This window comes from Schistocerca cancellata, chromosome 8, assembly GCF_023864275.1.
Source record: "Schistocerca cancellata isolate TAMUIC-IGC-003103 chromosome 8, iqSchCanc2.1, whole genome shotgun sequence".
NCBI classification, from domain to species: Eukaryota; Metazoa; Arthropoda; class Insecta; order Orthoptera; family Acrididae; genus Schistocerca; species Schistocerca cancellata.
Genome location: NC_064633.1, coordinates 192,846,784 through 192,859,841, shown reverse-complemented (window position 1 = coordinate 192,859,841; position 13,058 = coordinate 192,846,784). Strand labels below are relative to the sequence as shown.

The window sequence follows — 13,058 nt, the reverse complement described above, 5'->3', positions numbered from 1 at the left end:
AGTGTGTCGTCTATCTGTAAGTGTGTCCCACTTCAAACTTTCTATGAGACTTGTAACACTCTCGCGATGTCTAAAAGTACCAGTCACGAATCTTGACACTCTTCTTTGGACCTTCTCAATCTCTTGAATCAGACCCAACCAGTAAGGGTTCCAGACAGATGAACAATACTCTAAGACTGGACAAACTAGAGTATTGTAAGCAATTTCCTTTGTTGAAGGACTGCATCGCTTCAGGATTCTACCAATAAACCACAATCTATAGTTCGCCTTGCCCGTTACTTGTGTAATCTGATCATTCCATTTGAGATCATTTCGAATAGTTACACCCAGATACTTGATGGATGTTACCGCTTCCAAAGACTGGGCATTTATTTCGTACTTGTACATTAACGGGGATTTTCGCTTTGTTATACGCAGTAGGGTACTCCTACCAATATTGAGAGATAACTGCCAGTCATTACATAACGCATTTATTTTCTGCAAATCCTCATTGATTTGTTAACAACTTTGTGTGATACTACTTTCCTGTAGACTACAGCATCATCGGCAAACAGTCTAACGCCACTGTCAATACCATCAACCAGACTGTTCATGTAAATCTTAAAAAGCAGCGGACCTATTACAATGCCCTGGGGCACACCTGATGTTACACTTGTTTCTGTTGAAGTCTCCTCATTCAGGATGACATACTGCTCTCCGTCTGTTAGAAAACTTTCTGTCCAACTGCATAGTTATCGGGCAGACCATAAGCGCGCACTTTTTGGAGCAAGTGACAGTGTGGAACTGAGTTGAACAGCTTTTGAAAGTCGAGGAATATGGCATCAACCTGGGAGCCAGTATCTAGAGTCTGTTGTGTATCATGCACAAAGAGGGCCAGCTGTGTCTCGCATGATTGCTGTTTCCTAAAACCGTGCTGGTTTCTGCAGATGAGCTTTTCAGAGTCTAGAAAGTTCATTATGTCTGAACGCAAAATGTGTTCCATGATTCTACAATAAATCGATGTCAGTGAAATTGGCCAGTAATTATGTGCATTCAATTCTCTACCCTTTTTATAGATTGCTATGACCAAGGCCTTCTTCCAGTCATGTGGAACTTGATGCTGTTCCAGTGATCTCTGATAGATAACGGATAAGAATGGTGCTATATTTGTAGCATGGTCAACATAAAATCTTACAGGGATACCATCTGGGCCAGATGCCTTCCTGGCGTCTAAGAATCTTAACGGTTTTACAATCCCAGATGCAGTAAACACAATGTCAGCCATCTTTGAATTGAAAGCATATTCAGACACACATGGTTAAAAGTTTGGATATCGATGGGGGCAACTTCACAGTTGATGTTGTCTTTCAGTTCCTGTATTGTGTGTGGATTTAGGCTCTTCAAGTGTCCCCATAGGGAAAAATCACATGTCGTTACATATGGTGACCGGGGTGGCCATAAATGTTTGCTGACAGTTCATCCTTCAGTGAAGACATCATGGATTCATTCCAAGGATACCTTAAACGTGTAGCATGTTGCCCCTTCTTGCTGGAAGAAGCAGTACCATCTTTCAAATTCAGTGATTAGGAAACAAACTGTATCAAAAATATGCAGCTGTGTTGAAGGTAGTGTCAAAAAATAATGGTCCAATGATATGAATTCCTGTTAGACCACAGCAAATGCTGATTTTTTAAAATCATAGATTGGTTGCTGACACACGATGTTAGGGTTCTCCATTGCCCAGTATCTCATGTTCTGTGAATTCCCGTGACCGGCAAAATGAAACCATGCTTCATCATTCACGATGTAAAGGAAAGTGTCTAACAAACCTTCAGTGATGCTATTCAAAAGCCACATGCAGTAATCTACACTTTCCTGACCGTCATCTTCCCATAATTGCTGCACAACAATCACACGATATGGCTTAAAATTAAGACTCTATGTGTAGACTTCTTTGGACTCTGAATGTCTTTGGCAAATGTCTGCAATAACTTCTGGTGTGCGAACTGAAGGAATTCTTTGTCATTTTAAATTTTGCACAGATCAGAGGGTGCGTCAGTTTTTATACAGACTTTTTATTGCTCTCTTTGCTGGTAGTCCTCTATCCAGATACTTGACCCCAAAAATTTTGGGAGTTTAATTTATCGAACCTGTTTTCACATATGCTTCAACAATTTCAATTATTTCTTCTATCGAGAAAGTCACTTTGCAGTCTGCAAAGAGAAATGTCTAACTTGCCTGATGTAATAAACTGAAATATTGACAGAAGAATGCTAACAATCAATTATTACATAAAACTGTGCATTTTCATTGTTGTTTACTCTATTTCAGAAGTCAAAACATTGCATGCACATTCAAAGGGGGTGGAGTACTTTTAACTGTGCCATCCTGTATCTACGGCCAGGCAACTTATGTGGCAGGCCACTGCATAGAGTTATGAATAAATTTCAGAGAACGAAGCAATGTAAGCAGCGGATGTCAGGAAAGGTGTCTGGAGGGATGAATGTTGTGTGTTCCATATCGCACTGGTGTTTGGAGTGACATTTCATGCCAGTAATGGGAGTACTTTGGAATGTAAGTTAACATGTTTTTAGCCAATGTAAATACTGTATGCGAATCGTGTGTGTGTGTGTGTGTGTGTGTGTGTGTGTGTATATTTCAATATGTATCATAGGCTGGCTGAGGTGGCATAAATAAAAGAAAAAAATAAGAAAAAGCCACATATGACATACATGTTTAGCTTGTCTTACAGCACTTCTCTTGTGAAGCTTAAAACACACAGTGTTGCATTGTTGAGACTCTTTGTCACAATTCTTTGTCATGGACTCTCTATGGCAGACTTCTTTGCCGTGTCATGCAAAAGATCACGCCCACATCAAGGTTAGATTCAAGGAAGTCAGAAAGCCAAAAGTTGAGTAATCTGCTGTACTACTGAAAGAGCATTCTGCATGTAACTCAAGCAAAGCTGCTGAAGTAATTTGATGATGAGGTGGTTATATCTTCGTAAGTAATCAACACTTATTACAATACTTTAAAGCTGAGTAACTCACTGCCCATTGTCTGAAGAACTGCAGTGAATTAAGAGTGCAAGCTGTGAGTGTTAATGCGACGGAAGCAGCAATTAGGTCTGAAATTGCCATCATATTTCTAAATGTGTATCTACACATCATTGTGAGGTGAATGCCAGGTTAAAAGGCATAGTGGGAAAAAGTGATCCACCCGAGATTTGACTCCACGACCTTTCAGTTTCCAACGACATGCTCTATTGCCAGATCAACACACCAGGTGTGAATTTGATCCTGCTTGCTGTGTCCTCGAGGCACTGCTCCTCTCTCGAGTTATGGCAGCTGTTCACTAGGTGGCAATGGCATCGTTTTCACAAAATAACTTTAAATTCATCACAATTCACACAGTTTTGATGAAATATTTATAAATTATATACAAAGCATTTCTCTTGATCTATTAGTCAAAACCGGATCAAAATCCCTACAGCAGTTCCTGACATCAGCCTGTATATACAAACAGATGCGAGCGAGAGACTTAAACACACACACACACACACACACACACACACACACACACAAGAGAGAGAGAGAGAGAGAGAGAGAGAGAGAGAGGGAGAGAGGGAGAGAGGGAGAACGCTACATTGTCATGGTAGCCTAATTGTCCTCATATGGCAGTCACCCATGACAACATAGCCACACGTGTGTGCGTGTGGATTGCATTAGTCAGCTCTGAAGGAGACCCCCGTCCAAGCGTTCAGCAACAGACTCAAGTTCATTTGTGTGTCTCCCGATCACTAAGGAGGAGTGGTTACCCTTATACCTTCCATTATTTGTATTTTACCCATAACTACTCAGTATCATATTAAACTTGTAACAGGACCATTAGACAGTCATATAACATATAACAGGACGATTAGACAGTCATATGAAATCAGCTACTCCCAAACACATGCATTTTAGCTACAGGCCCACATTCATTGCTGACAATGAGTATTAACTTAAAGCTCTTGAAAACAACACCCAAAGAGTAAATGCTTTAAAAGAATTGATGCAAATAAAGCTACAAACAAAATAATCTTACTACAAGTACTCTAAACCACTGAGCACACAAAATTTTTCAGGAAGTCAAGTGTGTGCTAAAAAATATCAAATCAGCAATATTATTACAGAAGTAAATGAACAATACTGGTGGTTTACAAGCATGAGTTCAGTACAAATAAGCTAAAAGACTTGGGTAATAATTTTATTTCTTACTCACATTTACAACTTAGTAGCTAATGTCAAGACTGTGTCAAATACAAGTGATTTGAAACTGTTCAATAATTTTTATTATATTTTCTATTTATGAAAAAAAAGAACACAACTGACTTCAAAGTGCTTTTTAATACAAACCTTGCTCAAGACCACCATTTGAAAGTGGCAGCCCAGAGGTTTCATCGAGTCCAGTGGAGCTGTCTACCAGCGGTGCATCATTGGAACCTACTTTCTGTGTCTCGGGCACCACCTCAATACCATTCCGATCGAGCTTTGCTATTGTTGCCATAAGGTCATTAACAGATTCCTTAAAACAAGAAAGAAAACGAGTGAAATTTTACACTGAAATGTGGTATCACAAAGAATGGCTAGAACATCAAACAAATACTATAATCTATTAAAAACAAAGATGCCATGACTTACCAAACGGGAAAGCGCTGGTAGATAGGCACAATAAAAAAACACACACACAAAATTTCAAGCTTTCGCAACCCACGGTTGCTTTGTCAGGAAAGAGGGAAGGAGAGGGAAAGATGAAAGGATGTGGGTTTTAAGGGAGAGGGTAAGGAGTCATTCCAATCCCGGGAGCGGAAAGACTTACCTTAGGGGGGAAAAAGGACAGGTATACACTCACTCACTCACTCACTCACACACACACACACACACACACACACACACACACACACACACACACACACACACATATATATATCCATCCACACATATACAGACACAAGCAGACATATTTCTGCTTGTGTCTGTATATGTGTGGGTGGATATGTGTGTGTGTGCGCGCGAGTGTATACCTGTCCTTTTTTCCCCCTAAGGTAAGTCTTTCCGCTCCCAGGATTGGAATGACTCCTTACCCTCTCCCTTAAAACCCACATCATTTCATCTTTCCCTCTTTCCTGATGAACCAACCGTGGGTTGCAAAAGCTTGAAATTTTGTGTGTGTGTTTGTGTGTTTTTTTTATTGTGCCTATTTACCAGCGCTTTCCCGTTTGGTAAGTCATGGAATCTTTGTTTTTAATATATTTTTCCCATGTGGAATGTTTCTTTCTATTTTAAATACTATAATCTAGTTCATAATTAATTTATCTAAAAACAAAGATGATGTGAATTACCAAACGAAAGCGCTGGCACGTCGATAGACACACGAAGCAACTGTTGGTTGCGAAAGCTAGAATTTTGTGTGTATGTTTGTGTTTGTTTGTGTGTCTATCGACGTGCCAGCGCTTTCGTTTGGTAAGTCACATCATCTTTGTTTTTAGTTATATTTTTCCCACGTGGAATGTTTCCCTCTATTATATTCATAATTAATTTATATACATCAAACAGCCACCTTTTTTTTATACAAAAAATGACAACCTAGGTAACAGCACTACAAGAAACATTATCAAGTTTCTGTAGAAAATATTCTTCTGTGTATTGTGCTACATGAAAATTTCTAGCCAGTTATTAAGATACATGAGTGATGCTAAAAAACTGAACTTTGCTTACAACATCCTTATTGCTCACTGAACTACATTTTAAGCACTGTACCCATCACAGCAGTCACTTCCACTGGTAACGTTTCTTCCATTTTTGGAAAGCCTCCTGCAACGCACTTTCCAGGATGGCACACAGGTGTTTTGTCACATTGCACACATTGTCCTGAATCTCCTCTGTGGTTTGAAAACAATGTGTTTTTTTTTTCTTTTTTTTCAATATAGTTTTAAGGTTAGGAGACAATAAAAAGTCTGCTGGGCCTCGGTATGGAGAATAAGGTGGACTATCAATGTTTCTCGAGATAGTGCAGACGAGGAGTGATGCTTAAGCTGAGGCAACTCAGGCCTGTTCCTCTGCACAGCCTCCCTCAAACACATTAAAATTCTTTTGTGTACTTCCTTGTTTACTATCTGACCAGGCAGTACAAACTCCTGATGGAAATTACCTTTGCATTAGAAAAAAAAGGAACACAATCAACTGACCAAAATCATCTTGATCTTTGTCCAAGCCATGTATACTTTTTGCAAACAAGGAGACTCTTTGTTCACCCACTGTAAGCAACTGAATCTGCCAACTGAGGCACTATTTCAAAAGTTTGGTCTTTTTCTGAATGCTCCTCGTGTATTCACAATTCCCGATGTTTTGTAACCCATTAACTTGATTTAACCCTACAAAAAGAAGCCACAGGGGTTTGTGGGAGAGGAACATGTAGTCGAAGGAATTGGCCAGCCTTTATCTTTCCACTGATGCATTAAACTGTGCTTGAGCACACACTGAAACATGCACAAATGCAATGCTGTGCCTGAAATACATCTTTGTATGTACTGCTAAAAGTATGTAGTGTGTTGCCCAAGGAAGATCCACCGTTCACTACTGTATGTTTGTTTAGTAAAAACTGGATCTCAATGAGAAATCACCAATAATGCCAACTCTGATTTGACTGAGAATCTCTGCTGATATGAAGTTTGACCATCTGGTCACACCTTTGGAAGCCTAAACATAAGTGGTTCATGTAAGTTATGAGAGATACCGTATTTACTCAAATCTAAGCCGCACTCGAATCTAAGCAGCACCTGAAAAATGAGACTTGAAATAAAGGAAAAAAAAATTTCCTGAATCTAAGCCGCACCTGAAATTTGAGACTCGACACTCAAGGGTAAAGAAAAGTTTTAGGCTGCACCTCCAAATCGAAACAAAGTTGGTCCGTTGTAATATGGGACACAATTTAGGTCGAATGAATGACGATACAGCTACAGTAGTTTGGTTCCAGTCGTAAGCTTAGCAGTTAAGTTTTACCAGGTAGCCATTGCTATGCGTCAGGCGCTCCGTCCGTATTTATACAGGTACCCTTCCTTTTTCACGTGCTTTGAATCGATTGCTTATTTTGCTTTAACCTGATAAGTGCTATTTTCTTTGTTACAGTTGTTTACGTCACTCTAAGCTGAAAATGCATTACTGCACTGTGCCATGCATTGTTTGTCGCATTCTGATAGTGCGTGTTTACGGCCTGTCGCCGCTCATGGAATGGCTTGCTTTTGTGCAAGCTACCGTCGCTTACAATTAAAAAAAAAAAGTCACATTAGCGAAACAATGGCAAGAGACTGCTATTTGTTGTTACTTACACTGCTGCTTTCTTTGATAATGATCAACAAGAACAAAATAATAGACTGCGTAAGATAGAACATGTTCTGAACGAGAGTTAGGCGAAAATTTTTCTCCGTTTGAAAATCTTTGTGGCCGCTTCTTTAGTACATCAAATTCTGCACAGAAATTAGAGTCACCTTAGATTTAAAAATCTAGTCAGTTGCCGTGCTTCTTTTCCGACTGTATCATTATCAGGCATAAGAATAATACGAATATAAACATGACACGATATGTATATTCTTCCGCGTCTGCTGTTGTCTCACTCTAGTTTCATAGTTTATTAGGCAGACAGGATTTAAATGAGATAGCAGCAAACACGAGAGAATACATGGCAAAATGTTTATATTCATATTATTCTTATGGTGAAGAGAATACTGCATGTGATTCACATTTCATCTGGTTCCTATTAACAACCATCTCTTCCCACAGGTAGGAAAAAATTCAGAACATAGAGTTGGCCATATTGACAAACATCCCAAACAGTCTTGCCAGTCGGATTTTCGTAGTACATTGAAATTCTGCTATATTCGAAGATGAACAACACGGAATTTGTATTTACTTCGTTGGATAATGTATGAAAATGCAGTGGTCGAAACTCGGGGCGGAGAAAAAAAGCTCGCCTTCCACCTTTTTTTTTTTATTTATTTACTATTTACTTACGCAGAGGTTTTGGCGCCAGTATTTATCTTTGCACCTACAAAGCATCCCTGTGTAGCGCTACATATATTCGACGGTAGAAGTTAGTTGTGGCGGCACCTACCAACATTTTTCAGAACTTCCGCTTGCTTTGCACTCGATTCTAAGCCGCAGGCGGTTTTTGAGATTACAAAAACCGGAAAAAAGTGCGGCTTAGATTCGAGTAAATATGGTATATGCAAATACAGAAACCCAACATTTAAAGCATCTTTCTTGTTGCAATGATGGGGGTTAACTGGGTTCCCATCCATCAAGCCATAAATGAAATATTCTGCTACTGGTTTTATTACTGAAGTACACAATTAACAACATGTTCTAGCATCTAACACAGATGGTAACATGGGTATTAAAGTGTGTGTGTGTGTGTGTGTGTGTGTGTGTGTGTGTGTGTGTGTGTGTGTGTGCGCGCGCGTGTGTGCGCGCGCGCGCGCGCACACGTGCGCGTTTTAGCTGAATTTTCTAGAAGTTCACTGAATTGCTTATTCAAACGTCATAGAAGCCATAACAGTCATTCTTATTATTTGAAAATTAGGGTTCATTTCCGGGAACAATATTGATTCAAATTCTGGTTAGTTTCGAACATCTCCAAAAGTCTTGCTCACTTTTTTACAAACACACCACAAATGAAATAATACTGTGACAGTAGAATGTCCACCAAAAGCCAAAACTCACCTGACAGAGGTTATCGAGGCTCTTCTCTGTATCCTCTGAACGCCCCTGGCTGGGGCTAGGCGTCTTTGGTACAGAAGAGGTTACAGCCGACGACACCCTCCCCGACAGCTCTCCATTTTGATTTTGAGCCACTGCAGGCACTGTACCTCCTGTCACCCTCTGTGCCTGTGGCTGCACCTGTGACTTCAGCGTGATTTTGAAGGACTCGTCAACCGGCCCCTGCGGCTGTGCAGCTCGGGCTACAGGTGGGTAAGCGTGTCCGTTGGCATTAGATCCGACGCCCTGTTGTGGTATGTGCCACTGCACACCAGAGTGTTGCATCATCTGCGCACTGGAACTGTGCGGGCTCTGGCCGCGGGTGTGCGTGACGGACACTCCTGCTGCTGGCACGACATGCTGCATCCCCACTGCCTGCCGTTGCACTTGTCCTGCAAATGTGTGCCCCACATTCTGTGAGGCCATCCTGTTGTTTGGTATCTGCTGAGGCTGCTGCTGGTGGTGGTGCACAGTGTACAGCTGCAGAGGAAACATTACAGATTCCATGATATAGGCACCAATTTAAGTGACAGAAAACTAGTGGTACAATCAAGAGTGCCACTCTAAATTAGTAAAACAATTACAGACACAGAGTTATTGAAAACCTGAAGGTTGTGGAGTCATTACTTAAACAAAAAGGGGTTTTAGGGATATAATAAATTACTGATTTCCAAATGACAACACAGATCCAAAGGAATAATCTCATCAACACCCCTATCTTGCATAAAAATTGTAGAAAGAAGATTACTCCAGTTATTAATATAAATAGAAAATAAAATGTAGACACTATAACAAAAAGCCATACAGGATGTGCTTCTTAATTCCAATGCTAAAACCTGTTACAGATGGACAAAATCCTAATGGAAAACCCCGAAAAAGCGGAAAAGTTTAAAATAAATTCAACTACCTTAAAGGTAATTAATAACAGTAAAATTTTATGATATAAAATTATGACTGGAAATTAACATTTTGCAAGCAAATTACACACAGCTTACAGAAATTAAAAGTACTTAAGGATTAAAATAATCTTTCTTCGGTGCCCATAACAAATTACATATAAGAAGCAGTTATGATGAGATACATGTCTACAAATGACTTCCAATGAAGAAGGAATAATAATTTAATTTTTAATGCTGTATCACGTGCTAACAAGGAAGGACAGGTCGACACATGGATGAACAGACAGTCACCCATATGTGCTCTCTCTCTCTCTCTCTCTCCCTCTCTCTCTCTCTCCCCCCCCCCCTCTCCCTCCAGATTTACCTTATTGGACATTTTTCTTGAAAATGTTATGTCCATTCCTCTTTTGTCTGAAATGCATTGATTTAGGAAACTGATATGAGCAAAGAGAAGAGTGAACCTTACTCCCTGTAAGCTGGAGGAAATGGACCCAAAATCAGAATTTCAAATCATAAGAGGGCACAAAATTAATGCCGTTGAACAGATGTATCGAAATGAAGTATTCTTGTAAAAAAGTTTTTTGCAATTTTTACGAATTGGATAACACCATGGAGGGGGTAAAGAAGAAAGAAAAAACACCTGTGGACTGGCAACATGCCATGCCACTTCCAACAAAAATGTGTGGCACTAAAAAGCATGATCTGCATTCCTTCATTGATAGTGACATCACTTCTGTCTAATGCGCAACATTTTGGAGGTACAGTGTTACAGGTTTCTACAGAGATCTTTAAGGTGTTTTTGCCATTTGTTTAATAATGAGATGTTCTATCACAGAAGGATTTTCTATGTGTAAGGCAGTTGAAGAATGTCACCAGAGCAACTGACAAGCTTTATGCAGAAAGACATCAAGAATATCCATTTCATCATGACTGTTTTTCAGTGTCTGTAGGCAAGGATTGGAAGTAGTGGTTATGTGTAAGCCACTCACACTTATAACTTGCAAGTTAGACTCTGTGTTAGATATGACAGAAGCACAGAGATACTTCCTGCAATAAATCTGAGCCCACTTTCCAGAAGAAGAATACCATGGGTTTCTGGAATAATCAGAAGTACTCGAGAACTCTACACAATGGTGGTTTACTTCTATGTCACGCCCATATTCAATGGACATTAAGCAGAGATGATTTCCAGACTACAATCACATTCTGCAAATGCTTTCTAAATAAAAATATGGAGTTTATAACTTTTATGCTGTGGATGTTATTGGAGTGAACAAGCTGAATGTTGAAAGCAGTGTTCCTCATTGTCTGACAGGGTGATGCTACAGTGTGTACTGCCACTTAATGAGATTTACAATCTCTTCTTCAAGCACATTACAAGAAATGAGACAGCATTATTTGTGGGAAATATGGCTTTCATGTATGTTCCCTACTACAGAAGCTTCAAGATGCCCTTATTCCTGTGGAACAATTCTTACTCTTATGCTGTGCTGATTTTTCCTCATTGCCTTTGAAACACTAAAATATTGCCTTTGGTGGGTGGTTCCCCCAGGCCTGATACCCACTGAACATACCTGGGATCAGAAATGAAAGTAATCAGTTAGTTACGTGTTCCAGGGATCATAATGACGTGGAACAAGTCATTTTAAATTCACATCACAAATTAATTTGTACACATAGTTACATTCTGAACATATCATTTTTTTTAAGCAAAGATTTGGAGCACCAACTGTAACAGTTGTAGCTTGTTTAGGAGATCAATACAGAGCCTTCCTGTCCTATGTGGAAAAAGAGTAAATTACGCAGTATGTCATCAATATACACTCTCATTTAACAACAAAAAAGGTATATATTACAATTTTAGGTGCATTTCAACCATCTTTTGAGCACAATTTAGCATCTGCTTCTCAGTTTTCAGCCTTTCTGCTCCACCAAGCAAAGTGGTGCAGAAGTTAGCACACTGGAATTGTATTCTGGAGGACGATGGTTCAAACCCGCATCTGGCCTTCCTGATTTAGGTTTTCCGTGATTTCCCTAAATCACTCAAGGCAAACACCAGGATGGTTCCTCTGAAAGGATACAACTGTGAAATCCCATTTAAAGTCACATCACAGTCCGAGGTCTAGGCTGATTCACAGTATTCTTTACGTCAATATAGTTGAATTTTTGGTGGCAGTGAGACAGAAGGGAGTGCGCGGTCCCCTGCTGTGCAATTTTTTACATGGTAACACACATAAGTCACAAGCAATATCTATGAGATATTTCTGCCAGGACTTATGGTCACTGCCAAATAGGCGCCGAGATGATGACCAGCAGTCAGTCGACATGCCTAAATCCTATTGCAGCTGACATTTGGGTCTGAGCAGGGTGTCATACACTTGCTTACCCAGTCCCCAATCTCCTGTGAAACCAGCAAACAGAGGGCTTGTTAGTTACCTGGCATTGAAGAAGTGGTAGATGAGCAGCTCTTTGATTGCTTGTGATAACTATCCATGTCTCTGTTGCAGTCACGCCAAGTCAATAATTCTTCCATCTCCTTGGTCAGTAAATCCACTGTGGTGGACAGCATGTCACAAGTGGTCAATGTTATCGATTGTGACAACAAGTTGTTGCACGCTGGCACCACTGTACTCACTGGCGGAGGCATTATAGCATCAAATATATTGTCAGCTAACTCTGCTACAGTGTCTAAAGACATGTTGGTTTGCGATGCAATAATGGCTTTCACCTGGGGTGCAAACAATTGCTTACAATGTGCACAAAAGACTTACTAAATATTGTGAGGGCCTTCTGTTGCCTGTGTCTTATTGGTTTTGGACTTGTCTGATGTGTTCTTCCTATGAAGTGGTAATCCATTGTATCTTCCCATATGCATCTGTCACAGGTGAAGTGGTGATCACACCTTCAATCTCCATTATGTACTTCTGATCCAGATGGCTCATAACAATTGCAAATTTGGTTGCGTCTGCTGTTATTCAGGCATAGAGAAAACTTCCTTCCACCTGTGCAAACCATTAAGCCAGGTTATGTGACCAAAAGGGTGGCAAACAAATGGTGAGTTGAAACTTCCTGGCAGATTAAAACTGTGTGCTGGGCCGAGACTCGAACTCGGGACCTCTGCTTTTGCCTAAATGGTGAGTTGTCATAACGAAGCCATGGGATCCATCGACGCACCCATCATGTCGAACTGGGGTCCAGACTATTAGCCGCCGATATAGCAAAAGAGAATCTTCACATCAGAATTGGTAACACTTCAATCAAATGCACAGAGAGATGATGATGATGTTTGGTTTGTGGGGCGCTCAACTGCGTGGTTATCAGCGCCCATGCAATTACCCAATCTTTTGCTCAGTCCAATTTCGCCACTTTCCTGGATGATGATGAA

The 13,058-nt window shown here is 40.2% G+C and overlaps 1 protein-coding gene across 2 annotated transcripts in view; it reads right to left on the bottom strand.

Annotated features, from left to right (window-relative positions):
- LOC126094518 (E3 ubiquitin-protein ligase TRIM33-like) overlaps positions 1 to 13,058 on the bottom strand; it is a 135,179-nt gene that overhangs the window by 71,608 nt on the left and 50,513 nt on the right. For both annotated transcript variants that reach the window (XM_049908933.1, XM_049908934.1), the window contains exons 10-11: positions 8,739 to 9,254; positions 4,377 to 4,545 (exon numbers count right to left, since the gene is read on the bottom strand). In XM_049908933.1, coding sequence (XP_049764890.1) covers positions 4,377 to 4,545; positions 8,739 to 9,254 — 685 coding nt within the window. The remainder of the gene's footprint in view (positions 1 to 4,376; positions 4,546 to 8,738; positions 9,255 to 13,058) is intronic.